The 26,427-nt window shown below is 41.2% G+C and overlaps 1 protein-coding gene across 1 annotated transcript; it reads left to right on the top strand.

Annotated features, from left to right (window-relative positions):
- Positions 1 to 1,023: 1,023 nt before the first annotated feature.
- On the top strand, positions 1,024 to 25,687 carry QSOX2 (quiescin sulfhydryl oxidase 2; the record flags this gene model as incomplete). The annotated part of the gene is made up of 12 exons (XM_083875931.1): positions 1,024 to 1,357; positions 6,116 to 6,216; positions 7,403 to 7,451; positions 8,557 to 8,665; positions 8,855 to 8,945; positions 10,308 to 10,453; positions 10,970 to 11,113; positions 12,876 to 13,005; positions 14,864 to 14,986; positions 16,071 to 16,221; positions 19,699 to 19,887; positions 21,971 to 25,687. The coding sequence occupies 12 exons, from the start codon at positions 1,024 to 1,026 to the stop codon at positions 22,519 to 22,521; spliced, it is 2,118 nt and encodes a 705-aa protein (XP_083732057.1). The 3' UTR covers positions 22,522 to 25,687.
- Between the last annotated feature and the right edge of the window lie 740 nt (positions 25,688 to 26,427).

Genomic DNA, 26,427 nt, shown 5'->3' with positions numbered 1-26,427 from the left:
GCAACAGAAGCAAGAATTATCTTTTCAGAGACCTCAGTCTTTCACTTTCTGAGTTTTAAACTCCTCTGAAACCCTTCTCTGGGGATGTTCTTGGATTTCTGCTTCTCATTAAAATAACGAAAATCCTTGAGCCTGTATTTAGAAATGAAAGACTTCCATACTGGGCTAGAGCTATAAAAGGTGCTAAAATCCATTACTAGTGCACATCCTGAATTTAGGGGAAGGACAGAGCTTCTATCAAACCGCCTACACAGAGCCTTTTATCGGAGCTTGTTGGAGGAGAGATGGCTCTTCCCTGCTGAGAGAGGTACTTTGGGATGAAAGAGCTCTCGACCCAAAGGCTGCCCTGCTTTCATCTCTGCTCAGCGAGGAGACTCGCGAAGTTAAAACTTCTCTTTCTACACCAATTGTCACACAAATTTGGCCACCGAGTGATCTCACAGGCGGCCAGAATGGGTAAGAGTGGAAGGGACCACAGTGAGTCGGGGAGCGCATCCTCCTGGTCCAGCAGGGTTATCCCGGAGCAGTGGGCACAGCATATTGTCCCGATGGCTCCGGATTGTCTCCGCTGAGGAGACTCCGCACCCTCTCCGGGCAACCTCTTCCCGTGCGAGGCCACTTGAGTGACGAGAGCTTTTCTAACACTTGCGGCTTGTTGGCTGCCCTCTGTTTCACGGATCGAATCAAACATCAAAAAACATTCTTCTTTTTTTTAATAAAAAAATTTATATATTCCGTATTTTCCAACGCTCAGGGGAAAAGGGAAGTCCTTGCTCCCCTCAGAGACACCTCCTTGTTCCCCTCAGAGACACCGGACGGTCCCGGCTTCCCTGAGGGGCACGGACAGCCCGCCAGGGACACGGGCACCCCCCCGCTCCCCTCAGAGGACACAGGACGGTGCCCTCAGGAACACGGACAATCCCGGCTCCTCCCAGGAACACGGGACAGCCGCCGATCCCCTGAAGGACGCGGTTCAGACCCCGCTCCCCTCAGGGCACCGCCGCTGCCCCAGGCCGGGCCGCCATGGCCGGCGCGTTGCTATGGCGCGGCCCCGCCCCGCCCCTCTCCGCGCGTCCCAACATGGCGGCGGCGGGCGGGGGCCGGCGGGCGCTGCTCCCGCTCCCGGTGCTGCTCCCGGTGCTGTTCCCGGCGCTGCTCCTGGTTCTGCTGGTGGCCGCCGCCACGGCGCGGCTCTACCGGCCCGGGCACGACCCGCTGACCGTGCTGACGGCCGGCTCCGTGCGGCCGGCGCTGCTCAACTCCTCGGCCGCCTGGGTGGTGCAGTTCTACAGCTCGTCCTGCGGCCACTGCATCGCCTTCGCGCCCACCTGGCGAGCGCTGGCGGGGGACGTCAAAGGTGAGCCTCGGACCGGGTCACCCCGCACGGCCCCGCCGGCCCGGCCGCTGTCCCGCGGCCCTTCGCGGCCTCCCGCCGTGCCCGGAGCCGGTGCAGGGCCGCGGCGGCGCCTCGCGGTGCCCCGAGGGGCGCTGGGCTGGGGGGCCGCGGGGCCTCGGGCGCTGTGTCACCTCTGGGCCGTGCCACGTGTGGCCGGGGTTGTGTGAGCCGTGGTGCCTGGTGTGTGAGCATCACCCTCATCCCTGCTCTGGTGTGTGAGCATCACCCTCATCCCTGCTCTGGTGTGTGAGCATCACCCTCATCTCCTGCTCTGGTGTGTGAGCATCACCCTCATCCCTGCTCTGGTGTGTGAGCATCACCCTCATCCCCTGCTCTGGTGGTGCTTTGGTGTATGAGCATCACCCTCATCCCCTGCTCTGGTGTGTGAGCATCATCTTCATCCCCTGCTCTGGAGATGCTTTGGTGTATGAGCATCACTATCGTCCTCTACTTTGGTGTGTGATCATCTCCTTCATCTCCTCTGGTGATGTCTGGTGTGTGAGCATCATCATCTCCTGCTGTGGTTGTACTTTGGTATGTGAGCATCACCGTCATCCTCTGCTCTAGTGGGGTGCCTGGTGTGTGAGCATCATCTTCATCCCCTGCTCTGGTGTGTGAGCATCATCTTCATCCCCTGCTCTGGTGTGTGAGCATCATCTTCATCCCATGCTCAGGTAGTGCCAAAATAGCCCATGGGACAGAGCAAGGGGTGATGGTGGAAGCACACCTCCAAATTAAAGGTTTTGAAGGAATCCAGGGACAAAACATCACCTTGCACGCACACAGTGGTCCAGCTCTGGGTTTGCATGTAAATGTCCCTGTGTACCCGAGGTTTGAACTCTTGAAGGCACAATGTTTATCTTCTAAATGTTTTATGAAGAGAGCAGCTTGTTTCAGAGGATAAACAAAAAATACTTTGATACTGGAGAGGTGCTCACTTGATTTATATCTTGCAAATTCAGTGTAGTGTGGACGGGCTTGAAAGGGGAAAAGGACCACCAGAAAATAATACAAAAATAAAGCAAAGTGAGAACCAGATTTATCAAATAGTGACTTTAAAAGTAATGGTGGCCTCCACAGCTTATGCAGAGGTACCTGCCTTGCTGTCTCAGTTTTTTGGCAGGTGCTGGAATGTTTTACTCTATTTGTAGATGTAAGGAAACAAACAGGCCCCTGAGGTATTGATTAAAGTTCAGTACTTCTGCTGGGAAGGAAACCTGAGATCAGATTTGTAGGAAATGTTATGTTTAATATAGCAGTGTAAAAGGCTTTTAAACTACTCTTAATTTCACATTTCACCCAGGAGACTTTTCCAGGATGGATACAGCAGTTTTAATGCACTTTGAGGGGGACTGAAGAGCTCTGGCTGTTTTGTGACACTCTGAAAAGCATTAACAACTCACATGAAATGTAGGTGCAGTATTCCATGTACATTTAGGTGTATGGAAATGGAAACCCACCCTAAAATAGGTCCTGATGAACTCATCACATGCTGAGGAATTGTGATTGATGAGCAAAAACTCAAAAGCAGAGAAACACAGAGCAGTCATGGTTTTCAGAGCACTTCAAATGCTTCTGACTTGCATGAGGAGTTTGTTTATAAATCAGTAACTTTTTTCTGTTTAATTTACATAAGTTTATGTAACATTTTCTCTACTGCTTTAGTCTGCTTGTGGCCAAAATAATGTTAGATCTTTTCCTTCTTTGAAGTAACAAGGAGGTCTTTGAGCACAGCAGTGGGAGAGCATGAAGAGCCCAAACTGGCCAGAGCTTTGGTCAAAATAAGACTGGGATTTATGCAGGATTACAGCAGTATGATACCTTTGTAAAGACTTCTTCAAATACATCTTTTCTTTCTCTGCAGACATGGTAACTGCAGATGCTGTTATGCACTTGTATCACTGCAATCAGTTAAAGGCCTCTCTCTCCTTTAATCCATTGAGTTTTTATGAAAACTTTCCATTTAGAAAGTGGATTTTGAATGTTTGTGGACATTGGCACAACCAGCAAATGCTCTTGGCTTCTGGTGTTGCTTTTCAGCCAAGTGTTTCTATTTTCAAGTTGGATGAGTGGATTTTAGGAGACTGAAAACAGTCACACACTTCATTGGTAGCTTCATCAAAGAAACCAAACCCAGAACATTTTGCCTACTTAATCTGTCTCAACATTTATTTTTCAGAAATATTTGCTCATCTGCTAGGATATTAAAGAATATCCTTGAGGATGCAGATTTTATATTAGGGAATTCCTAGATCACTGGGGTTATGTTTGCTGATTTGGTGTCCAAATAAAATCCAGTGAAACTGGTGCAACAGCTTTGTAAAAAAAAAAAAAAAAAAAAGCCTGTACTAATAGACCTAATTTTTATTTTGTTTCTCATTTGTTAAATCTTGGCAATACTACCATTGCAGGCTTCACAGCAGAACATAATCCTCCTGAAAAATAGGATCAGTGTTTACTTCTGTGTAATTGATGCTTTTATTTTGATACTCCCCCTCAGAACAGACTTTAAGTTCAGTCAGAGCTGCTACTTTCCTAATCACACATTTCATTTTATTACAGCAGTGGCCAAAGTGGCCATTAGAGTTAATTATCCTTTTTCTGTCTAAAAGATGATTAAGTCTATCCAGCAAAATATCCAAGGGCTGGAATTACGTGTAGTAACAAACTCTTGGAAATGCCACTTAGGACAACCTGTGAATTATACACAGAATCAGTTCACTCCTTAGTATTTGGAATAACTGTCCAAATTTAGCAGGTTTCGTTTCAAATGCTGCAATAATGATTTCCTGCTAGAAATTGTTCTTTGAGCACATTTGGTGGGGAATTGCAGTCACATCGTTCAGAAAACAGCCAAGTGTCAAAACAGGCAACTCTCAAGTAGCTGTGAGAGAGAGGTGCCTGTGATGAGCCTTTTGCCTCCCAGACTGAAACTTCCTGGTGGAAAACACCCGGGTTTATAAAAAGGAAGTGTATTCCTTGTAACTCAAGGTCGATGCTCTGGCATTTCTCACGTGGGAGGTTTCACCCACCTGCAGGATTCCAGTTTGTCCAACACAGTCCTGCCATTCACTGGAGCTTGTTTAGCATAAACAGAGATTGTGTTGGTTAATGCATCCCTCATCTGGCCTCCTTCCCATCGTTTGTGAGTCAGTATTTTGAAACCACTAATGCTAATTTAAAATTAATCAGCATTAAAAAAAAAAAAAGCCAGCCCAGGCTACAGTTCCACAGTAACTCCAGAGTGTCAGCTGTGCACTCCAACAACTCTGGCATCCCTCGGAAAGGAAAAGCTCCGTTTCCAGCAGCAGGAATGTTAAGCAGCACATCCCAGCTGGTGCTCTTTAACCCGAGCGTTTAGTTGGGGTGGGGCTGTTTTTTTTTTCGTGCGGGGTTATTTGCATAGTGCACAGAGAGCTCCTATTCATGGCAGAGGAGGATCCAGACAGGTGGAAAAAAGAGGAGGAGTGGTGAAAGTTGAATGAAGGAGATAACCAGAAGCCAAACTTTTCTTTTGTGTTTTGCGTTTTATTTGCTGAAACGGGCTGTTGTGTCCTTTGTGCTGCTGTGAATGGGTGCCCATCTGCTCCGGGGTGTTTGAGGGCTCTCCTGGTGCCCGCCCAGCTCTTGGCATGTTCAGCACAAACCTCTCCATCAGCTGCCTCGGCCTCCTCCAAACACAAGAAAAGGTCAAGCTAAATTTCAGAGACCTGAACTGTCTGTCAGCCCTTGAACTTGATAAAGCTTTCATGCTCTTTGCTATAAAAGCAGGTTTAATTTTAGTGCTTTTTAAATTTTATTGGGAATTCTGCAGGACTTTCAAATTATGCCCACGACTGGTTTGATTTAACTTTGCTTTAAAAAGCAACTGTCTAAGGATTCTCTTGGAGTGGTTCTTCCTTAAAGTGATTGCTGCAGCAGAGCCTGGGTCAAAAAAGATAAATTCCCAGCAAAAAAGAGAAGGAAAAAGCTGTAAGTTAGTTGAAAGCTTTTATTGAAGTTATATAAGCATATTTGTGGAAATCCTTGAACTCTTGTGGTTTTTGCTATAAAGAAAGGTCAGAAACACTCTGGTTAAAACTCAGGTATTTTTGGGGGTATAACTAATGTATTTCTGAACAATACTGCCAGATAAATACAGCTTTCAGCAGACACTATGTGAGCTGGGGGTCGTGTGTAATTCTGAAGCCTCTGAGAAAATTGTAAATTGGAGAAAAAGCCGCTTGTTACAAAAGCTTTAATACAAGGTACATCAAATTTATGGGTTTGTAATTGACAGCCATGTGGATGAATAACTGTTGGATGAATTTTTTCCAGTTATATACATTCTGCATGCTCTATTTTATGAGCACAGCTAATGGGAAAAGCTGAGGAATTCAATCCAGTTCCTTGCAAGTGTTGGGTTGGCCCTGATTTCATCTTGCTGGATTCACCCCTGGAACTGCTGCATTGTGTGCTGGGATTCCTCTTGTTTAGGTGCATGGAAAACACTGATGCAGCCAAGACAAACAGGGAGGTTTTAGTTATTTTAAAAATCAGTAGATTGTTTTACACTGGGGGATGGAAATGAATGGCAAATGAGAATCGACCCAGGGCTGGATTTTTATGCCACTGGAATCTCTCTGAGTCCTGTTGCTGGTTTCCATGGGAAGCAGGTAATTCATCAGCTGGGATCCGTGGTCACTCCTGCTGAAAATTGAAAGATATCTTTGTTTGCAGACTGGGAATCTGCAATTAGAGTTGGAGTGCTGGACTGTGGGGAAGAGGGGAACTATGAGACGTGCAAAGAATATGGGATTCACTTTTACCCAACTTTAAGGGTAAGTGGCAGAACATCCTGCCTTAGGCAAATGATGCATGTTTTATAATAATTAACTGTGTAACTCATTGTTCTGTAGCTGGAGTTTTGCTTTGCTTTGCTGAGAAAGCTGCAGAGTTGATGAAAGATTAACTTGAGGGGGTTTTGCTGAATGCAAGAGCTGATGCAGCTGTTTTGAGCAGTAATTCAGTAATTCAGAATCAGAAAAATTCTTACTGAAAGAAGATATCATTCTGTAAAGTATCATATTATCACATGTATATAACCCCAAGTTTCAATAGATTTGTTAGATAACCTTTGTATAAATGTTTTTCAAATTCAGATGTTTCAAGATTATTAATGATGTTTTTAGTTTTGGTATGTGAAAGTAAAAGGAACGCATTGAAATTGCCTCATGAAAACAGCTGATTGCATGAGCAATTAAAAATTTACCCTTGATGGATCCTTCACTATTTTTGTGATTAATTCCATAATATTTTTCATAATAAAATGCTTAAATTGCCTTTTAAAGAGGATGCCACGTTAGCCAGAAGTATCTGTCATTGTTCATTTTTAAGTCTAAATGCAGTTTTTACCTTCTCAGTCAGTCTGTATTAACCACATTATTAAGTATGAACAGAATGTTGTGGATGGAGAGGGTTGAATAAACTGTTTGTGATGACAGGAGAGGGAACAGGAGACATTTAAATGTAAAATTTGAGATCTTTTCCCCTGGTAGCAAAACCAATATTTTAATTTTCATTTACCCTTCAAAGTTTTAGGTGTAAATTGTGATATCCTCTTTATTAGACACTGAATCTTTTCCATTTTATTTTTTGTAGCAGAAGCTCCCTTAGATCTCCTGTTTAACCACTGGAGGGAGTTGGGAAAATGTGAATAGTTCCAAGTACAGACACAGTTGGTAGCACTGATTTGTGATCAGTTCATTTGTGTTTGGGTTAATGTTTGCAGTACAGAATCAATACACACCACTGAATTATGCATTAAGGTATTTTTCCTCTTGCCCTCAGGTAGGTGAGAAGCAGCTTTTAGGAACTCATAGGCTGAGGGGGAAAACTGTCTCCTGACCAGATGAATAAAAATGTTTTGTAGTTAGAGCTGTAAAAATAATAACTCTTGAAAGCCATTTTTGTTCCTAAACTGGGCTTTTTTGTCTGATACAGTGACTTTTCTTTTCTCCCATGCAGTACTTCAAAGCATTTACAAAGCAGTTCACAACTGGAGAAAATTACCAAGGTAAGAACATTTTACTGTAAGAAATTCCCAGAGCAGTTTTCCTGTCAGCCAGGGCTGTGTCACACAAGAAGAAAAATCCCTTTGCCTGTCAATTCTTTTGGACGGAGATGGGGTGGACACTAAATAGCTCTTTAATAAAGACAGGATATTTCAAGTACTCTATGAAGTGCTAATCAGAATTTTAGGCAGTCAAGAAACTTCAAGAAACTTAAGGATCACATTCCTATTTTTTTTTAATGTAGCTCTTAATTATTACAAATGGCTTGTTAATATTTTTTTAAATCCGTTTTATTTCCTCCTCATCAGCACGAGATCCAATCTGCTCAATCCTGACTCGGGTGCCTTTTGATCCCTCAGCCACTTCCCAGGCACCCTGAGTTGGGAGAGCCCCTATTCAGATGGTGACTCCTTGAAAATAGGCTTATCCCAGGGTTTGACAGGATCACAGCTTGAGGTGGTTTGTCTGGGACAAAAGTAATGTTGTCCCTTTCTATGGATGAACATTTAAAAGGCCAGAGGTCAGAGGAGAGACCACCTGCACCATTAACCCTTCCTGTTCTCTTGTATAGTTTTACCTTTTGGGCATTTGGAAGTATTTTCTGCTTTTCTGTCTGGCTCTTTTAAAGTAAATAAAATATTTTCACACTTCAGTTATTTCCTCCTCTTGTTCTATGGCCTTGTGGCCTCTCCATTTGGTAGGAATGACACACCTTGGCAGATTTTAATTTGTGGTTAATATCTTGCTGAAGTTGCCCATAGCAACTGCTGTGAAAATGTTCACATAGAGAATCAGGCGTTGTTTGAAGAGAAAATCAGCAAGGCAGGCAGATGGATACATTTGGAAAACTCTTGAGGTTTTGTTAATTTTGGGGTGGGATGACAGCTTTTAAATACAATCTCACAGCAACATGAAAATGAAATCCTACAACTAAATCCTTTGTTCCTTTTCTTCAGCCAAATAGTATGCTGGGTTTTAAGTCTGAATTTAAAGCAAAAACCTGACCCAGAAAAGCATGAGAAAACCCACATGCAGAGCAAACTTTCATGTGAGTCATTTTTTCCCCAGTTTTCTGAAGAGTTGTGTTTTTTTGGAACGTGTTCCCAGCAGGAGCAGATCGAGAGCTGCAAACACTTCGTCAGATGATGATTGACTTCCTCCAGAACCACTCCCAGGACATGAGACCTCCTGCTTGCCCACCACTGGATCCAGTCGTGTAAGTTCCTTTTTTGCAAATGTAGCTGCTCTCTGTTTACTCAGTTAATTAAATAAACTGTAGAAGATGAAAAATGAAGTGAGGTGGTTTTTTTACTACCAGTTCTGCTATGAGATTGTAAAAGGAAATTCCATGAGTAGCAGTGGGTGCATTGCATTCTGTGCTAAATTGTTTTTCTTTTCTTCAAAGGCCCAGTGATCTCCCATCTCTTTTTGAAAAGAGCAGCCACCACTACACAGCCATTGTGTTTGAGAGCAACAGCTCCTACGTGGGCCGAGAGGTAACGTGGGACTTGTGAGGGGCAGAGTGGCTGTGCGGGGATGTTACCATAAACCACCTGGGTCTGAGCTTGTTTAGCCAAGCAAGAGCTCTCTGATTGCAGCACTAGAGCAACTCACACGTGTTTGGGGGATCATAAACCCGAGGGTTTTACAGGGCTGCGGTGTTCACTCACACGCAGGAACTTGCTTACAAAAGAATGTGATGTCGTGTTCACTTCTTCCATTCTTACTTTAGTTGAAGGTTAATTTATCAATTTCATTCTCAGCATAATTTTCTTTCAAGAATTTGAAGGATCACAACAGAGATATTGCCAGATTACATCATTGTTTTCTTACTACTAGAGAACCATTTTTAGTACTCATTCTTCTGGCCAACTCTTTGTAATAATCTAAATTCTATAGTTTCCTTTCTTCACATATACATTTTTGGAACTCACAATGGTAGCGTAAAATTATTTACCCAGTTCAGAAACACAGAAGAAGTGGAAGTCTTTAGGTTTTGCTTCCCAATAAAATATTTAATTGGGCATCATTTCCCCACCTAATGAGCCTGCTGTTAGCTCAGACAATTGTTACTTTTCTCTTCCTGCTGAGATCTAGGATAAGTGAAAAAAAAAAAAAAAAAAAAGGCATAATTATCCAAGCAAAATCTGTGTGGAAACATCCAGTGTCTGCAAAATGTTTCTAATTAGATTTGATGCTGACATGGCTCAGTGTCATGAGTGGAGGAGATTGTGCTGCCAAAAGTGGGAATCACTTTGGGATCAGGCTGCTTCCAGGCATTTCTTCTCTGGAAGCTGCTGTGGTGATGCAAGTGGGCATTACTGAAGAAATGTGAAGGTTATAAAGTTCTTCAGCTTTTTATCACACTCTGTTTTTATTATCTACAGTTAGAGGGGAAGACAGAGTCATTTGATTAACACAAAGTGGAGTCTGCTTTCAGAATAAAAAATGTTTGTTAGTGTTTGTAGTATTTGAGCTTTATAGAATAGTTTAGTGAAACAGAAAATAGCATTGTTTTCATGTTTACAACACAAGACAGAATGGATAAACCTTCCTATCCTGCTGAAGAAAAGGAAGCCATGTGTCATCTCTGATGGAAGGAAGGAGGAAAAGACTAGAATAGACCAAGAAAAAATAGAATAAATAAAAGGAAGATAGGAGTAATAATTTTTAGAGAAGAGTAAATCTTCTTTAAGCGAAATTGTTCCTGTGCACGGAGCAGCCATAGCTGCACTTCCTGCAAACAGCTTAATGATGCCCTTAAAGGATGATGCACTTCACCTGTTTATGTGTCTTGTCCTGCAAGATTGGATATTCCTTGAACAATGTATAATTCATGGCATCCTTTCATTACCCAGGTTATCTTAGACTTGATCCAGTATGAAAACATCGTGGTGAGGAGAGCGTTGAATTTTGATAAACCTTTCCTGGAGAAAATGGGGGTCACCTCAGTCCCCTCCTGCTACCTGATACAGCCCAATGGCAGTCATGGATTAATTAACAAGTAAGTAATTATCTGTCAGAGGGTTATGAGGAGCTTCACTTAACTTATAAAAATGCCAGGATTTGATGTCCTGACACCTCATCAATACACTGTACTGACTGAAGTTGTGTTCTCTATATTATCAATAAAAAACCTAATATTGCTTTTACTTACCACTGTTACCTATTTACAGCTTTAATTTATTACCGTGATACTTCTGAAAGGAAAAAACCTTTAGAATAAAAGTGGAAAAAATAAATGAAGCATCAAAGTTCTTTAAAAAAACATTTCTTGTGTAACGTGAACTGACATTTGCATAATCGTCATTTGTTCTTACTTTTAACAGAATTTCACACCCCTAATCCAAGTGATTTGTTGTTCATAAATTGATTATTTCTTTTCACTTTTTATCAAAACAGGTCATGCTGCACTAGGACTGTAAAACATAAACCAAAGTGAATATCTTATTTTATACAATTATTTGCTTTGGACACTTTAATCTGAGATTAAAAGTGATCTCTCTTTGTCCATTTGCAGTTTGAAGCCTCTACGGTCTTTCTTTTCTTCATATTTAAAGTCACTGCCAGGTGTAAGGAAAAAACTCCTTTTGCCACTGCAGCTGCCTGCTCCAGAAAACAAAGAGGAGAGCACAGAGATCAAGGTGTGGAAAGAGTTTGATAAGTAAGTGATGCTCTTGATTTTAATATATTTGTTTTTTTTTAAATTACCTGCAGCTTTTTCCTGCCATGTGGGAAGCTGTGCTGTAATTTATTATAAAATCCTTGTGCAGTTCCATATTTTACTTCATTTCACTCCATTCATTTCAGTTGTGAGCAGCTTTTCAAACAATCCACAGGTGAAATTACTGAGGTATTTTGGTTTTCAACAATGAATGTCTGCACTGCTCTAGAAGGGATGTTTTTACCAGAAGTGTTGTGAAATATTCAATTGCCTTGAAAATACCAAGGACTTACCACCCACTACCTGAAAGAAGTGATCAGTGTCCCTGAAAAAAATAAGTGGTAAAATACCAAGCTGAAACATTTCTGTAGGAAATTCTCTGTGTGTGCAACACTGAAACAGTGCCCACTGAAAAGGCCTTGTCAAATGCAAGTAGAAAATACTAAAGTCACTGTAAAAGATGTTTATCACCCCAAATCCTCTGAGGTTTATCTTCACCCTCTTTCCCTCTTTGAGAGAAGGATGCAAAGCCTTTGCAGAGAGATAATCCCTCAGCATCTTTAGATGGAAAAGATGTGGGACTGAGTGCTTTAATATAATACTTATTTTCCTTTTGTAGACACTATTAGTGTCATCTTCTTTCAGTGACTATTATAGAATACTTCATATGGAATATTCTGTTAGCAAAACAACTTAGTTAAATTGAGCTGCTTTCCAGAGAGGCAAAATCTTGTTGACACGAATCTCCACTCCAAGTATCTTCTAAATAAGATCCTTTTGGGGAACCTCCTGCATTCATGTGGATGTCTCTTTACTTAAGAAACTTGAAGCAGAATTTTGCTGTTTTTTATAATTTAAGTGAGTACTTTATTAATTAATGAGTTAAATTCAGAATAAGTCTGTGGCTTAAATTAAGTTATAGATGTAGTATATATGATTATAGATGATTCTGTCTTTTAATATGTTCTTTCCTGCATGTTATTTAGGAGGTGGGAACAGCCAGTTTTTCCAATGATTGTTTTTTAATTGTTTTTTAGCAACAATAGTGCTGCTGAACTCTTACAAGAAGTGTTAACTCTGTGAAATTCTGTATGTTCAGGTGCATTACCCTGTCTCACACTGCCTAAAAAGCATTAAAAGCTGGGGCTGTGTGCCTGATGCACTTTGTACTTTGTAAAGTACAAAGTTTTAGTTATGAAGATATTTGGTTGTGAGAAGGAACTTTGGAAATGTTTTGTTTGGTTTATATGGTTTACTTGTACCTATCAGAACTCTTATCTTAAGAGCTGCTGTGTTTTAACTCAGGGATAAAGGAGCTTCAGTAAAACTGCTGCATTTGGAAGAGCATTTCTAATTCAGTCCTTTCCAACCCTGACATTTTCAGTCTTGTTTGCACCCCTGCCCTGTGTAGAATCCCCTGTTGTTCAGAGCATGTCCTGATTCTGTTTGTGGCCAGCCCAGCAGAGAAGCTGTAATTTCCTTACCCCTGGGCTGTAATTTCATTACAAGGTACAGCTGGCTGGGAGGCAAAACACTGAGTCAAATATAAAAAAAACTTCCTCATGTGTGGTTGAACCTCAGTTGTCCAAACTCTGCCTCAGACCGAGCAGTCCCTGCTGGGCAGGACTCAGCAATCCCTGTGGGATGGCCAGTGCTGGGGGGGCTTTAATGACACCTCCTCATCAATTTTATGAGTGAGTGGTGAGGAAAGGGGTGGCAGGAGGCTGCCAGAGCCCCCCAGGATTGATGATGTGTGTTGCAGGTCCAGGCTCTACATGGCTGACCTTGAGTCGGGATTGCATTTCCTGCTCCGGGTGGAGCTGGCCACGCACAAGGCACTCGAGGGAGCTGAGCTGAAAACCTTCAAGGACTTTGTCACCATCTCTGCAAAGGTAGGCACTGCTGGGCTTTCATTATTTGTGAAGATGAAGTGGCTCCACTAGAAAATTTATCGTGGGACATAAGTCTCTCAAAACGTCTTGTGCAGTGTCTGAGTGTGTGCATCCTCAGTGGCTTAAAAAAGGGTTTGGTGGGTTCATTTAAAGGCTGTTTTTGAGGTGTTGTTTGCTGTTCTGACATACTTATGGGGTTAAAATGCAATTTAATTTCACCTTAGGGGGCTCAAAATTAAATAAAGCTTAAGTAGTCTGCAGCATATTGAACAAACACTGTAAATATAGTCCATTTATCAGATTTTCAGGATAAGTAGCTATTGTAACTCAGTGGGATTAAACCAACCTTTGTTTTTCATTCTTGACTTTTGGATTTCATTAATGCATACTTGGCAAATGCTGTTCTATTTCGAGATGTTAGTAGCTTCTGTCTGAATTTTGAATATAATTGAGGTGCTGATTTTAATTAAATAGGTATTTAAAAATAACTGAGGTATTAAATATAATTGAGTATTTAAAAATTAAAAATGCTTATGTGTAACATAACATTGTCATGCTCATAATGAGCATGAAAATATATGTAGTAAAATGTGATATGACTTGAAAAAAATTTAAATAATGTTCCTTTATAATGCCAGCTTCCTGAAATGACCAATATATCTTTATTTTTACTCACTATGTAGCTACCACTATGTTTCATTTTTAAAAAGTGAATCAATAACTCTTAAGGGAATAACAAGGCATGTTATGAACCATTTCCAAATATCTGGGTTTATCTGAAAATCAGACAGACAGTTCCTTACCCAGCCAGCTCCCCCCTGCAGCCATCAGAGGTCAGAAATCTCCAGCTGGCCTCATTTCTTTAAGAAAGTGTGGTGGTAATCTTTCCATCATATTATCCCTAAAACATCCTCAGTTCTTCCCTATGGCTCCTGGCCAGCTGATGCCGTTTGGGTCCCTGGCATTGGTGATAAATGGGGAATTTTTTAGGTGCCTGCTCATCACCACCTGCCCTGTCCCACCAGGGGCTGCTGCCTTTTATTTGCTTTATTTTTTGGTCATGTAACGCTTTCCTCGCTGCTCTCATTCATATTTCCAGGTGTTTCTGTTAGGAAATGTTTAATATTCTTCTCCTGTTTATAGTGATGGTCAATCCAAAGGCGCAGAGGTCTCTGAGTCCCTGCTTGGGGAATTTTTGTGAGGGAAATCTTGTTCCCTCTGGAAGGGTCCTAAAGAATGGCAGACACTTGGCTTAATTCTGTAATAATCCCAATCCTCATTAAATCAAAATACCATTTCTGCTGTAAAATAATGGCCTGAGCACTGATTTATAGCTCCTCACACTCATCTGCTGAGGCTTCTGTAAGTTCTGAGTTAAGGAAGTCCCTGACTCCAGATCACTTTGGAAATTACTGTTACATATGAAAAGGAAAATGTTCTTCTGTATAACAGCTCCTAAACTGACAGAAATCTGACTATAAAGAACTATTTTTTGTGATTGATCTTCCAAAAATGAGAAGGATTTCAGCCTCTCTGTTTTACTCTGTTTTGAGCAACATTCTGAACTGAATTATCTTAATGTGAAATCCCAGATAATGTCAACTTGTTCTGTAGCGTTCCTGCCTGCTTCACTTTTAACATTTTGCACAAAAAAACTTGCTGAATTTTGAGAGCAAAAGCTGGTGTAAGATGGCCTTTTACTGAAAGCAGAACAAGTAATTAATTTGCTCATCAGGAAACAAAAAAAAGCATTTTTACAGACAGCAAAAACATTTGGATAAAACCAAAAGCGTCTCGCTGCTAATGAGATTTGTGCTTGAAAATGTTTTGTTCTTTGGTTTTATTTTGTTTTTCTCAGCTTTTTCCTGGCCGTCAGCCTGTGGTGAAGTTGTTAGAGACCTTGCAGGAGTGGCTGGTGAGCCTTCCATTAGACAAAATCCCTTATGATGCTATCCTGGATCTGGTCAACAACAAAATGCGGGTAAGCTGTTCCCACTTCCAGCATAAAACAGGGCATTAGGAAAGGATAAGATTCCATATCAATCTAAGACATCACTTACTGCTGCTCCCCCAGTCATAATGGAGTTATAAGAAGGTTAAAATGAAAATAAAGTGAAATCATTAGCAGAAAAAAAAAACAACAACCCACGTCGACAAGAAGAAATTGAAATGAGAGAATTGAAACGCACAATCCTGGCTGGGTTTTATAATGAGCAAGCAATACTTGTTCCCTAATGTCATCCCCAGGGATGTAAGATTCCCAGAGGATATTTCTGACTTTGCTGTGCCTGCTATCAGCAGGATTCTCTTGAAGGTCAGAGTTTAAGTGATGGGAAATTTACCCACTGAAATGCGCATTATTCCTGAAGAGTTTCCCCAAATATTCCTCTCTAATTTGCCTGCTGGAATCCCATCCCACTTTGGCAAAGCCCTGTGATAGGGTTGTCTTTGCACAGAACTTAACAATTTCTTCCCTATTTCTGTCTGAAATTTGGAAACACCCTTTGTGTTTTAGGAAGAGGAGAGAGAAGTCTCAAAAAAAAAGTCTTGCACTGGATTTCAGGAGCAATGAATAAGGAGTGGATTTGTTCTAAATAATACTGAATTTTACAGTCAGTTAAGGCTTTGCACTGGAAATCCTGTACACCTTGTGGAGTAATAGGGAATTTTGAATGTGCCCAGGGAAGCTGGAGCTCTGTCAGTGTACAGGAATATTTTTGTGTGTTGTGTTCTCAAAAAAAAAAAAATCTTTACAAGTTTAACTACTTTGTGTGTTCTGTCAGACTGATTTTAGTAGGTTTGATGTCAATGACTGAACAATTTTTATCTTGTCCAAAAGGGATGAGTTTTATGGTGACGCTTCAAGGTATCTGAGACATGAGGATTTTCAAGTTTGTTTTCCTGAAGCATGAATTCATTAACAAGTGCAGAAAGTCATTTATTGTCCTTTACCCTGGATCACCTCAGTTCCACGTGGGATCAACTGTGCTGCCACACTCAGTGATACATTTCTTCCCCAGAACAGCCTTTACATACCTTAAATAAATCTCTTTTTTATTTTGCAGATTTCTGGGATATTTCTGCCCAGGAAAGTGCAGTGGGTTGGCTGCCAGGGCAGCAGACCAGAGCTGAGGGGCTACAGCTGCTCCCTCTGGAAGCTGTTCCATACCCTGACTGTTCAGGCTGCACTGAGACCAAAAGCTTTGATAAACACAGGTGAGCAGCAAATTTTGTATTTTTTGGTGTGTAAATCCTCAAGGGATCCATTTGTGGAGGAGAGTGGCTGCAAGGCTGCACCAGCAGGGGTCAGAGCTTGGCTGCAGCAGGAAGGTTTGGAAATGTGCTAAATAAAGTGTGTGGCTCTAGAGCTGGGAGTAATAAAGCAGAAAAAGGGAAAAAAAAAAAAAAAGAATTTCAAACAAAGAAATTTTGAGCTCCCTGAAAATAGATGAAAATGATTCAGGTTACCTGAGGTTGCATTAGGAATGAAATTTGAAGAAAATGAGGTTTAATCATAGAGTTCAGTAGCTATAAAAGATGTACAACCATTAGCTGATCCTTCTGTAATGTTATTTCTTAAATACTGAATGTTTAGACTGTTTGGTTGTTTGTTTGGTTTTTTTTTTTTTTTTTTTTTTTTTGAGCTGAATATACCTGTCATTAATCCCTGCAGTGATTTACTACTTTGCCAGCACTCTGTAAAATTGCTCATTTTTAGACTTGCAGCATCTTGTGAGGCTGAGTGTTAATATTCTGGTGATGATTCCTGTTTAAGAAATATGCTGGTTATAAAATCTATTTTCCTCACCCAGTGAAAATAGAATCACTAATGCTAAAATTTTGGGGTTTATTCTTGCCAGGGCAGTGCTTTGTTTGGTTACAGTTCTATTTCCTTTTCATTTAAAGCCTTTTAAATATCTTTTCCAAGGAATATGAGAATTCTACATGGACATCATAAAACTCAGAAATTTTCATTTTACCAGTTGTTCATTGTATGCTAAAAAAGATTTTATTATTTCACATTACAGATCCATACATTTGTCCAGCATTATTTGCAGTCAGAGTGAAAACCCTTCAAATCTGAATAATTCTCCCGTAGAACAGGCTTTTTTTTTTTTTTGTTAGCAAATCATTCTGTTGTTGATTTCTGTTTCTCTCTTTGTTTTGTTTGTTGTTCATGGGGCAATAGATTGAATTTCTTCAATTTAGTGCATTCACTGCCCAGTGAGCCTGAGGGGTTTGTGCTGGATGATTTTGAACTGTTCAGCAGAATCCTGCATAACTTAAATTTCCCCTTTTAATCCCAAAGTGTTCTGATTAAATCTAAAAAAAAAAAAAATCAAAAAAAATCTTAATATTTAACAAAATTGCACCTCAAATTGTGTGTTTCAAGCATGAGCCTGAAGTTAAAAATACATTTTAGAACCTGAGAACTCTTTGGCACAGTTAACCCTGGCTGTAAATCGGGCCAGATATGTGATGATCACTTCTTATGGTGAAAGAATTGGGTCAGTCTGAGACTGTGGGATTATGTCTTGGGAGGTTTTCCTCTCCTTATTGCTTGTTTAAATCCCATCTACTAAAAAGCATGATGTACTCCCTAATCCTTCCCACCACAGGTAGGGTTTTATGGTTCTTGTCCACTTTAAAGATTAGGGTTACCCTGAATTGCAGTAGTTTGGGAGGAAAGAGAAAAGGAGGATTACACAATGATACATGGCAGATGTTAATAGAAGATTCATCTGGGGGCTGATAAAAGAAAAACAAACAAAATGAGCCATTTTGCAATTGTTTTCTTTCTGAAGCAGATGTATTTTTCTTGATCGTCCCCCTCTGCTCGAGGACCTGGCACTCTGGGTGACCTCCCTGAGGCTTCCTTAATAAAATTATTTTATTGGGTTTTATTTGATACATTTTTAATGCTGAATGGGGAAATTTGGACCTGCAGTGGGGAGGGATTCAAAGGAACTCGGGACAGAACTGCTCACACTAAGGATGTGTCAAATCATTGTAGAAATCATTTCCTGAGCACACTAATTACAAGAAATGTGCTTTTAGGTAACAGGATGTATTGGTGTGAACAAGACAGGCTTGTGGATTTTATAATAAATTATCTGCCATTTTTAAATCTCTTGCTGAATTTGACAGATTTCCTCATAGAATGAAATTTCCAGAGTGTACCATTGCACGGAAGAACAGATGAAATTAAATTTGTATATGAATCTCTTGTTTCTCCACAAGAGATTTGTGTTTGTTGGGTTTTTTTTCCCAAATACATATTTCAGTATCAATGGTAAAATTGTTCTGCCTGAAATTGGTTTCAACTTCCAAAATAATTTTCCAGCCTTTCTTTTAATGCAGTAATTTAATCTGCTTTAATCTCATAGCTTTTATTTATACATGTCTGTTCAATCACAGATATTGAATGGCTGAGGAAAAATCGTTTGGTTTTTTAGAATTTCTTTTGGGCTTTAAAGACTACTTTTTGCTGCTGTGTTTAAGAATATCCTGTAGTTGTTGCTAAATAAAGATGTTGATGAGTCTTCATGTATTTCCCATATCTATAGCAGATGAGTGCTCTGATAGTTTGAGCAGGTTTTGTTGATTTTATTTTTTTTTCCAAGAAAACAAAGCAATAGTAAATTACTCATGGTGTTCAGCAGCAGGAGTCTGTAATTTGATCAATCTGCACCATAAAATGTGTTTAATTTGACAAGTGTGTGCTCGTGGTAGCACACAGGACGTTTTTAAATACATTTTGACATAATTTACTGGGTCAATTAAGCATGAATCAGGAATTCTGTGAGACAGAGATGAAACCATTAGGATTTCCACAAATTACATCAGGTTTTCAAGGCACTTAGAGATGTAAGGAGGTACCTGCTGCTACAAGAAAGGCCACAAAGTTCTCAGCCTGTGCAGGCCTTATCTTCTTCCTGCTGAATTAATTTCCCTTTTGCATAATCTTTAGTGTGAGAGTGTGAATATTATAGAAAAAACCCACGTGTTTGTGTTTATTTTAGGAGGAATTCCTGATTTATTCTCCAAAGTGTTGCTCAGCAGCTGCTCTGTGCATTCAGAGCCTGCCAAAAAAGCTGTGGAATTAATAACTCTAATGAGCTTGTGGTGCTCTCTTAATTCCTCAGAATTGTGGAGTAACAAACAGCCTTCACAGGCATCTTGTGCAGGACTCACCAGAGGGGGCTTCGCTTTTGATTTTTCAGTAGCAAAGTCGTCATAACTTCAGTGCCTGGGCATGAATATAGAGGTGAATGCAGAATATAAACATTTGTTTAGTTATTGGGCAAAGAGCTTGGAGAAAGTCTCTAACTCTACAGGAGGTATGACATACAGAAAGTGTGAGTTCTGCATATTTTAGCCATTTCATGATGTTCTCTGATAAAAATAATGCCCAGTTTTCATAAATCAAGTGTGGTTTTCCCCTCAAATTTTAAGATACTCTGAAAGGTGAAATTCCTCTGTAGAGACCACTTCACTTTTATTTGATTGTGGTGTTCAGGGTAACTCTGAGCACAATTTTACAGAATGTGTTTTATTTATTGCTATGAACAGCCACTTTAAATTGCAGAAGTGATTAATTTCAGGTGTCAATTCTATGGAGCAACTTTTCCTTTCCTCCTCTCCCACTTCCCTTTTCTGCTGCTGGAGCTGTGCCTGTCCCTTGTCTTGCAGGTCTTGAGGACAACCCCCAAATTGTGCTGCAGGTGATGAGGAGATACATCCAGCACTTCTTTGGCTGCAAGGCTTGTGCTCAGCACTTTGAGGAGATGGCCAAGGAATCCATGGATTCTGTGAAAAGCTTGGAGCAGGCTGTTCTGTGGCTCTGGGAGAAGCACAACGTGGTGAACAACAGGCTGGCAGGTAGGGGAGAGAAACCCCTGAGAATGAAAAACATCATTCTCAGAGCTGCTTTCTTTGAGATTTCACCTGTTGCTTGGTGAGGCTCTGGAGCACAAATCAAAGGAGCAATTCAGCTGCTTAGCAATGGATAAAATATAATTACATTTCTTTCTGTTCCAGTTTAGAGTTAATACCTGCCTTTGTTTTGTTTGATGGCAATTGAACAAGAGGCTTCCTCAGGATAAAAGAACCTCAACTCTTGGCAGATCAGGCAGCTGAATAAAATGAAATTACTGTATAAAGGAAATCTGTGCCCCCTCCAGCTCCCTGTGTTTTCAGTTAGACTGAAAGTGCTGTTAAAATACTGGTTGTGTTTAATCCATTCTGTTATGGAGGTATCAAGTAACTAAAGCACTAAAGAAAATTGGTTTCTCTTTGCACTAAATCCCTGTCTGCTGTTATGGATCTGGGTAATGCAGCATTAGTTACAATTTAAATATGCTACATTGTGTTCATATTATGCTCCTGCTGCATTCCCAAGATTTATGAAGAATTAAATACTGTTGTGAGCACAAACAGTTTGCTTCCTTTCTTTGAGGAGAAAAGAAGTAAATAATAAGAGATTAAATAAAAACATCCTCTAATTTTGGTTCCTCTAACAGGCAACTCCTGTGGACTTGGAGTTGCTAAGTGGTGAAGCAATGCACTTATTTAGAACATTAAGGTATTGGAAAACTCACATGGATATTGATTTAGGTGATGCAGCAGCCAGCTAAAATACCCTTTTAGGAAGAAGTATAAACACACTGGAATAAATAATAATGTTAAATTATGCTTTTTCAGTTTGCTAAAATTCCTCTGTGGGACAGTGATGTATTTTCACCCTTAAAAGCTGCATCTGTATTTGTGGTGCTGCGTGAGAAATGATGTTTGGTCAATGAAAACACCTTGGGGTGGGGGTCAGGATATGGCTCTGCCCTATTGAATTATTCCCTGTTCCTTTGGAATGCTCAGGATTTACAGCATTTCCCTCTTTGGCAGGAAAACACAAAGTACAGGGAGTTTTCTGTTTGTAACCTTGCTGTAACACGTTTTGTTTCTACATTTTCTGTTGAAACAAATTGATTGCTGAGTGATCTTTAGGATAAAAAAAGCAAATTTGCTCTCTTGCTCATAAATATCGAGGAGACAAATATTCTTAAATGTCTTTTGAATCCCATTTTACCCAAAATCATGGGGAAGTTTCCTGCTTTAAAAAAGAATAAAAAATAATAAAATGAGAATAAAATGCAAAATTATTATTTCTAAAATATTTTAAGTGGTAGTGTACTAATCAGGTAAATAAATTAGGGGTTTTACCAGGTGGAGATTTTGTTTATGAAGATTATCTCTATTCACATTTTAAAATACTGTTTTTTAGAGCAAAGTGTGAGACCAGCTGCAGCATTCAGCTCAGAAACGTGGCCAGAGTTGTGAGCATCTGAAATGTTAAAATCAGATCTAATTCAATACAGTGTTATACATTTAAAGACTTGGTTTTTAGCTGAAAAAATACATCTTAAACATGAACATGGCTTTTAAAACACTGCAAACAGTTTGTTCTGGTAATGATGCAGAGCTGTGGAAAAGCAAGCTTGGGATGGAATTATTCTCAACACAGAAACATGAAAATATCCCAGTGTCTGGCCTTGGAGCTGCTCTTGCTAACCAGGCAGAAAACAGGGATTAAGGAGTGAAAAGAGCAGTTTGTTTTGCACCATAATTCAGGTTAACCCTGCAGAGCCCAGGCAGTTGTGTGTTCCTGCCTTCTAAAAGCAGCAATTGCAGGATTTGGGGTTGGGATTGAAATGCTGCAGCTTTTACTGTGAGAAAAGGGAAATAATTGTGATTTAGTGTTTGTATTTTGAAATGTTTTGGGTGAGAATTGATGAGAAAACTTCCAAATTTGTGATTGTCTTTGTTTAATTCAATTATTGTGCTGTGGCTTTGTATGCCAACCTCCCTGAAAGTGGAAAATGCTCCCTGGGCAGTGACTGATGCTGCAGCTTTCCCAGTTCAGTCCTCCTGACTATTTTTCTATTTACGTTTTTCTCCTTCCAATTAGGTGATTTGACTGAAGATCCAAAATTCCCCAAAGTTCAGTGGCCAACTCCAGACATTTGTCCTGCGTGTCATGAAGAAATCAAAGGGCTGCACAGCTGGAATCAAGACCAAGTCCTGAAATTCCTCAAGTCCCACTACAGCAGTGAAAATATCCTCTATAAATACACCGAGAGCCAGACTGACCCCAGTGACAACGAGCAGGGAGACATGAGGGAGGTGAAAGACAAAAACCTGCTGAAGAACTCGGGGGGAAATGGAGAAAACAAACTGCAGGATAAGGAGAACCCAGCAGATCCAGGCTCCAAGGTGCTGGAGAAACCGGAGGGAAACCCCGGAGCTGTCCAAGGTAGCGGCAAAAACGCAGCTGCATCCGTGAACCTCCAAGGGGCCAGGCAGGCTGTGTCCTTCCTGGGGATTGGATTCTCCAACCTAGACATGAGTCTGTGTGTCATCCTCTATGTGGCATCATCCTTGTTTTTAATGATCATGTACTTTTTTTTCCGGATGAGATCCAAGCGCTGGAAAGTGAAGTATTACCGTTCCTCGGTGTAGGAGTTCTCGCTGTACGTGGCTGTTCAGTCCCAGACACAGCTTTAATATTTATGATCAGGGATTTTATATACAGTATTCCTTGTTTCAGAGCCCTTTTCTTCCCCAGGCATTTCCCAGGTGTTCAGCTGAAGAGGTGGAGCTGGCCTTGAGATCCCCAGGCTTTGCCCGAGGCCACGTCAATGTCCTCGCACAGGAGCGTTGCATTTGGCAGTTAAGATTTTTCCATGACTTCCCACCAACATCCTTTGCTCATTTCCAGAGTAAACATTGCATTATGCAATCCACTGTGCCTGCTGGAGAAGGAAATTGGATATTGTTTTGTGTATTTTCAAGTCAGGTGTTATTATTTTATTTTTTTAAATTCATCCAGAGCTGATTTCACCTCCCCGGGTGCTGAACGGTTCCTCTGAATGGTACCTTGGCTGCTTCCCTGGGAGAAGCAGGAATTCTGATGGGGTTTTTTCAGGAAACAAGAGTTCTCTTCTAATTAAATCAATTCTAAACCTCTGTGACTTTCTGAAATGTTATTTACATAGTTAAAGTAGGAAGCATTTCATGTTCAAATCATTCATCCATTCTCTGGTGCATTCCAGCCAAGGATCTGTGTGTGTCATCACTGGGATGAGAATTTTGGGGCACAATTAGCAGCCCCAAATTCTGATTGCTAAGTAATTACAGTGATATCCAGGTGGAAACCAATCCTGATGGATGCTAAGAAAGGAAAACAATGTTTTTAGTGAAGATTTGTGTTACCATGACAGAACAGATTGGAAAATCTGCAAATACTGAGTTTCTTCTGTTGAGTTTCTCCATCACAGGAGAACAATTAACACTTCCCTTGGTTTTCCCAGTGCCCTAATGGGTGAGGCCCAGAGCTGCCCTGTTGTGGGATGTGGCAGTTCCCTCCACAGGTCAGTGTGGGGTCCCTGGAGCAGCAGTGAGAAGAAACCATGAAAACATTACAAATTCATCCTTGGGAGTAGGAGTTGCTGTGATCCTGGCTGGGGGGGATAATTCACGTCCTGGATAGTGAAGTTTATAATCCTATCCAATGTAATTGAGCATGTTCTAGTTATCCATTACCTAATCTTTAGTTAATCCTAATAGGTTTTGGCCTCAATGTTTTCTCGTGGCAGTGAGTTCTCCAGATTAATTATGTTATATAAAAAGGCTTTTCCTTTCAATTCTACATTTGCAACTTCTAATTTAATTGAATGTTTGCTGGCTCCTCTGTTACACGAGAAGGAATGAGGAGTCCCTGGCCAATTCCCTGGATTTGTACCTTTGGTGTGTCCTCCTCTGATTTCCCTCTGAAGCCCCAGCATAGAAAGTTTGAAGCCTGGCACCAAAAAAGCACAAAAACTCCACAGGGTTATTTTTTCATAATCAAATGTTGGCTGTTCACAAAATTGACTATTTCTGACGTATCTCTGCAGCATCCAATAGGAATAAAAAAATCGAGCTGCAAAGATTCACTGTTCCTTGTAGCTTAAGTTAATCAAAATAACACCCACATAGAGAAATAATTTTCTGGGGTTGCTGTGAACATGTCAGAGGAAGAAATCTCACTTCCCATGACCCTGTTAGTCCTACATTCCTGCAGAGGGACTGGGTCTGTGCTTGTTGAAGACCCTCAGAATTCCACAGTTCTGGCACAAGAAACCATCCTGGGTCTTTCCTCTTAAAGAATTTATGACTCCCATCCTTAGAGCAGCTGGGCTTGGATACTCAAACACACCCTGTAAGCACAAGAGTGATCAGGGGCCTTTGGTTTGGACTGGAAACCAGTGAGAGATCCCAAGGTGAGGCTCATTCAGAGGAAAACCTGGAGATTCCACATGGAGTTTCAAAAACCAGGTAACTTTGGGGTGGCCTGATGTGGGCAGGTGTTCTCAGCCCACCAGCAAAGGACACTTGGCTTTGATAGAAAATCCGAACACCAGGAAAACCTAACCCAGCACAGCAATGTTGGATCTGGCTGGGACATTGGGGCAGTCAATTCCTGTGTCAGTATTGCACATTCTCAAGTTGAGATTCAGTCATTAAGGCAGTTGTTCAGAATTCTAACAGATACATAGACCTGGTTTCATAAGCTTTGACTCATTCTGCTCATTTTCATCTGCACATGAAAAGCAAAAGGCCTTAGAGGTTTGTAGGGATGATTTTGCCATTAAAAAACAGCAAATGTGGGTTTGGAGTAAAGTTTGGGGGGTTTGCTACACACATTTAACTTCCATTGCTGTGACTCTGCTGCAAACACAACAAAAGGAATCAATACTCAAACTTCTCTGGCTGCCTTTTTTTTTTTTTTTTTTTTTTTTTTTTTTTTTTTTTTTTTTTTTTTTTTTTTGTCTCTTCAGAGTATAAAAGTATGAAGTTAATGAAATTAGGATGTTGCTTGTCCATGTTGGTGCTCCAGCTCTTGCCAGTGAACCAGGCAAGGCCTTCACTTCAACGTCCTCATCTGGGAAGGTTTCCTTGAGTTTGAATTCACTTGAGTAGATCTTGGTTTGCTTGGGTTTATTTTCTGTCTTTCTAATGACAAATTCCACCATTTTCTGTCTCTGTAATGATACAGCCTGTGTTGGGGGATAGGTGATGCTGCCAGGAAAGTGTTTCTGGTTTAAAGTCCCTCTAAGTCCCAGCTCCTGGATCTTGCAGGGTTTATTTGTGGGTTTGTTGTCCACAGAGGCTCCTGCAATTCCACTCTATGGGATTTGTGCTGTGCTGGGGGCAGTCACTTGGCCCTTTGTAATTCATGGAGTTTTCTTTGCTCTCTGGATGTTTTCAAACAGGAAATACTAAAATAAAAGGAGTAGAATGTGCCAGGGGAGACAAAAGTCTGCAAGTGTTAAAGAAACCTGATGAAGTTACTTGTGAGAACTTCTCTAATTTTCTGTTTCCAGCAGTGCATCCATCCTGCTGCTCCTGCACAGAACTGGATGGGAGCCGAGGTCCCAGGTGTGGTGTTGCACATGAGGTGTTGAAAATAGTGACAATACCATTTCAGTAATTTAAATGTTCTATTTATTTGAAGTCAATAACTTGACATTTCCAAGTATGTTCTGGTTGGGTTTTTACTGTCTCGTTCCTCTCTTGGAAGGAAAAGTGACTGTTTTGTACTAAATTGTAAATTAATGTGCTTGTTTAAAATAAACTGCAAACGTTTGGGCAAACTGGATGCATTTGGGCTCTTTACCTGTGTTTGTAAATTGTTTTGAGCTGAACTCTATTTCCAGGACAGCTCATGAGCCTGTCCATGATAAACCAGATCCATCATCTTGGGGAGGTGTGTTTTTAAGCCCAGACTTGTCAGGAATCTGAACAAGGGAAGAGAAAATAAACCAGGAAGAAATAAATGTTTCAGTGGGTTGGGTTTTATTAATAGCAGAAGCCCAAGTGAAGAAGGCCATGGGCAGGTCTGGCACCTGCTGCACCTTGAGCAGGAGGGGACAGGAGGGTGTGCGGGGACAGATCAGCACAAAGTCCAGGGAGAGAGACCACGGGGCTGGCAAGTGCCACTGGTGGTCCTGAGTGGACATTGTCCCTGCCCTCTGTCCTGACTGGGACACAGTAGTCCTGTCCTCTATCCTGAGTGGACACTGCCCTGTCCTCTGTCCTGAGTGGACACTGCCCTGCCCTCTGTCCTGAGTGGACACAGCCCTGCCCTCTGTCCTGAGTGGGACACTCCCCCTGTCCTCTGTCCTGAGTGGACACAGCCCTGCCCTCCGTTCCTGAGTGGGACACTGCCCATGTCCTCTGTCCTGAGTGGACACTGTCTCTGCCCTCTGTCCCTGCCCTCTATCCTGAGTGGACACTGCCCATGTCCTCTGTCCTGAGTGGACACTGTCCCTGCCCTCTGTCCTGAGTGGACACTGTCGCTGCCCTCCGTTCCTGAGTGGGACA

This window comes from Zosterops lateralis (assembly GCF_965231275.1).
Source record: "Zosterops lateralis genome assembly, chromosome: 20".
Taxonomy (NCBI): domain Eukaryota; kingdom Metazoa; phylum Chordata; class Aves; order Passeriformes; family Zosteropidae; genus Zosterops; species Zosterops lateralis.
The sequence above is the reverse complement of the archived record's forward strand: the minus strand, read 5'-3'. Positions and strand labels throughout refer to the sequence as shown.